Below are 3,129 nucleotides of genomic sequence, written 5' to 3'. Positions count from 1 at the left end.
AAACACTGCTGTGCCCCACCAGCCGCCACTGCTCCCGATAGCAGCTCGCATCAGATTCAAGACCCTGGTGCTTGCTTACCAGGGAGCTAAAGGGGCAGCCCCTGCCTACCTGAAGGAAATGGTCACCCCCCAAACTCCAGCCTGTTCACTCCGCTCCTCCACCTCGGCTGGCCGACTGGCCCCACCACCTCTACACCAACACGGCAGTCATGCAGCTCGATCACGTCTCTTCACGACACTGGCTCCCCGCTGGTGGAATGAGCGTCCCACGGCTGTCAGAACTGCAGAGTCACTACCCATCTTCCGTCGTAGACTGAAGACCCATCTCTTCAGGTTACACCTTTACTGCTCCTCCTGAGACATCTACTGCCCCCCAGCACTGCGTCTCCTGAAGACACCCGCTTTTCCCCTCTACTGTGTCCCTAAAAACTTCAATTGCCCCCCTTGTACTGTTTCTCTGTTTCTCCAGTGTCTAAATATAAAAAATAAAAATAAACTAGGTTTAGAAGAAGGTGATAGAAGAAGGTTATTCCTTCTATCAATGGCCCCGGGCCTGAGCTGGATTACTCTTCCTGCTACGACTGGTGGATTGATGATTCACTTGCTTAGTATTCAAATGTATTGATTGTAAGTCGCTTTGGAATAAGGCGTCTGCTAAATGCCAAAAATGTAAATGTCAAATGCAAAAGACATTTAATTTCTGTTGGTGTTATTTTGAGGGTGTAGACAGTGATTCAATGTGTTTTGGCAATCCTTTACAATAACAGGAAAACACTGTAGATTAATAAAATACACACTGTATACACCTAGCATAATGAACAACTCAGACATAAGAAAATCAAGATCTTCCACATTTGTTGAAAATTCTCCACACTTTTTATTTATACTCAAACCATGTTCAAGTAGACAGACAGTTTTGAGTGTACAGTTTTGTAAATGTTGTAAGTGTTAGGATGAGTGGAAAGTGATAGTTCTCTTCATTTCCTTCCTTTCCTTCACATTTTGTACGGTCTGGTTTTCATTGAGTAACAGCTAATACAATTAAATAAACTCTCAGTGCAGACACAGTAGGATATTTATAGCTATCAAGGTTATAGAAAATGACCAGACAGACATCTATGAGGATATCAGGCTAGCAAGGTCAGTATTCTCTTTTAAATCTCTTCTTAAAACTCATGTTTATAGACTAGCCTTTAACTTATACTCTACTTTTGTTTTGTTTTTTTGTTGTGCTATATCAATAAAGTGTATTATTCTATTATTATAAGTATAATTATTATAATGAGTATTTTTTTTACATATATTGCTTTGTTAAGATAGCAACATAGAGATGGGATAATAATAATAATATTTTAAGTATTATTATATTAAACGTTGTGGTTGTTGTCGTTGTCGTCGTTATTATGACCACTATTATTATTATTATTATTATTATCATTATCCTATATGTCTAAGCCTACTATGAAAGAAAAACATAAACAAGAGAGTTTTCAGAAACATAGCTTTTTACTTATATTTTTAGCCATAATGTTATCATTGGCCAGAAGGGGAGGCAGCAGCCCGTGGAGGGCTCTGAATCGTCGACCTTCTTTGTCTTCTTGGTCTTCTTGCTTTTCCTTTTGAGCTTTGCCCAGAAAGACAGCTTTGCTTTGGGGGCAGCAGGTGCTGTCATTTCGGGCACAGACTGATTCCTGTTTCCGTGGACATTTTCAAACTAAGAAGAGAATGTCCTGACAGAATTATTATTATTATCATCATCATCATCATGAAGTACTTTATTGCAGCATGATACAGTTTATAAATAGGAGTGACTGTCTTTTGTTCTCCAAACATTGAGGAAGGTGAAAGCCGAAAGGCATCTGTTTGGCTGCTGCTGTTATTGTTACATGTAAACAAGTATCAATGATAAAAACAAAACAGACATGAGTCTTTATCTATGCTTTGCACACATCCTTTATTGCAATCAGGATAACAAAGTGTCAACTTTATTGCATTTTAAATATCTAATTAAATGAACTTTTATCTCTTTTGTTCTGATACCGTAAATGACTGGATTCAAAGAAGTAGGAACAAGAAGATACATTAAGCTTGTTAAGACACGCACATCAGGGGGGATAGTACTAACCCTATACCCAGTAAATGCAACCAAAACACTTCCATAGGCAACACAGATGACCATTATATGAGAACTGCAGGTTTGGATGGCTTTTTGGCGTGAATCTCCTGAGGATGACCGAAATATATTGAAAAAAATCAGTATATAAGAAAACGCTCTGAAAATACAGTCAATAGTTGGTATACAGAAAGCCACAACCCCTGCTATGTAGTTTCTGAAAACATCACCACATGACACACTAACCACTATTGTATGCTCACAGAAGCAGTGGTAGAGAACATTTGATAAGCAAAATGTGAGCGGTCCAAACAAACCAACCATTGCAACGATAATCATAGTATTTCTAGTAACAAACACAGAAGTAAAAACAAGTGCATTTTTCAGATTCATGTAATCATTGTAGCGTAAAGGGACACAGATGGCTACATAGCGATCTATTGCCATCCCGAGTAAGATTGTGGATTGAAAAGTTCCACAGTAGTGAATGTAAAACATCTGAACGAGACATTCCTCTCGAGAAATAATATTTCTGCTGAATAAGAAGCTGAATAACATCCTTGGTACAAACATAACTGGGAGAGCAATGCCGAGACATGCTATGGCTCCTATGAGTATGTACATGGGGGCATGTAATTTGGGATTTCGGGCAATGACAAATACAAGAGCCGAGTTAGCAACTGAAGAGTAGACAAACATGATAAAGAAAGGAATGAAGAGTAGTGGGCGAAACCGTTTAATATTTGTGAATCCAGCCAGATATAGTTGAGTGTGCGAGTGGTTGCCTGGTGACTTCTCCATTCCAACATTAGCATCAGCAGTCGTTATGGCACCTACAGTGGATAATAAAAACATGTTTTAATTGCATTTACTGTTGCAAGAGATTCATTACATTGTATGCTCACTTTTTTGGACGACACACTGAGTAACATTCAGCATTATATTATTATATCTACTGCCTATTAATCATTACTACCGAAAGTATATATAAGTGATATAGAAGTACATTATAGCTA

The 3,129-nt window shown here is 38.5% G+C and overlaps 1 protein-coding gene across 1 annotated transcript; it reads right to left on the bottom strand.

Moving 5' to 3' along the window:
* Positions 1-1,963: 1,963 nt before the first annotated feature.
* On the bottom strand, positions 1,964-2,914 carry LOC308150277 (olfactory receptor 52E8-like; the record flags this gene model as incomplete). Its single annotated transcript, XM_080523126.1, has 1 exon — positions 1,964-2,914. One exon carries the CDS (start codon positions 2,912-2,914, stop codon positions 1,964-1,966), a length of 951 nt encoding a protein of 316 aa, XP_080379252.1.
* Positions 2,915-3,129: the final 215 nt, after the last annotated feature.

This window comes from Nansenia antarctica (genome assembly GCF_963989245.1).
Source record: "Nansenia antarctica genome assembly, chromosome: 2".
Lineage (NCBI taxonomy): Eukaryota > Metazoa > Chordata > Actinopteri > Argentiniformes > Microstomatidae > Nansenia > Nansenia antarctica.
The sequence above is the reverse complement of the archived record's forward strand: the minus strand, read 5'-3'. Positions and strand labels throughout refer to the sequence as shown.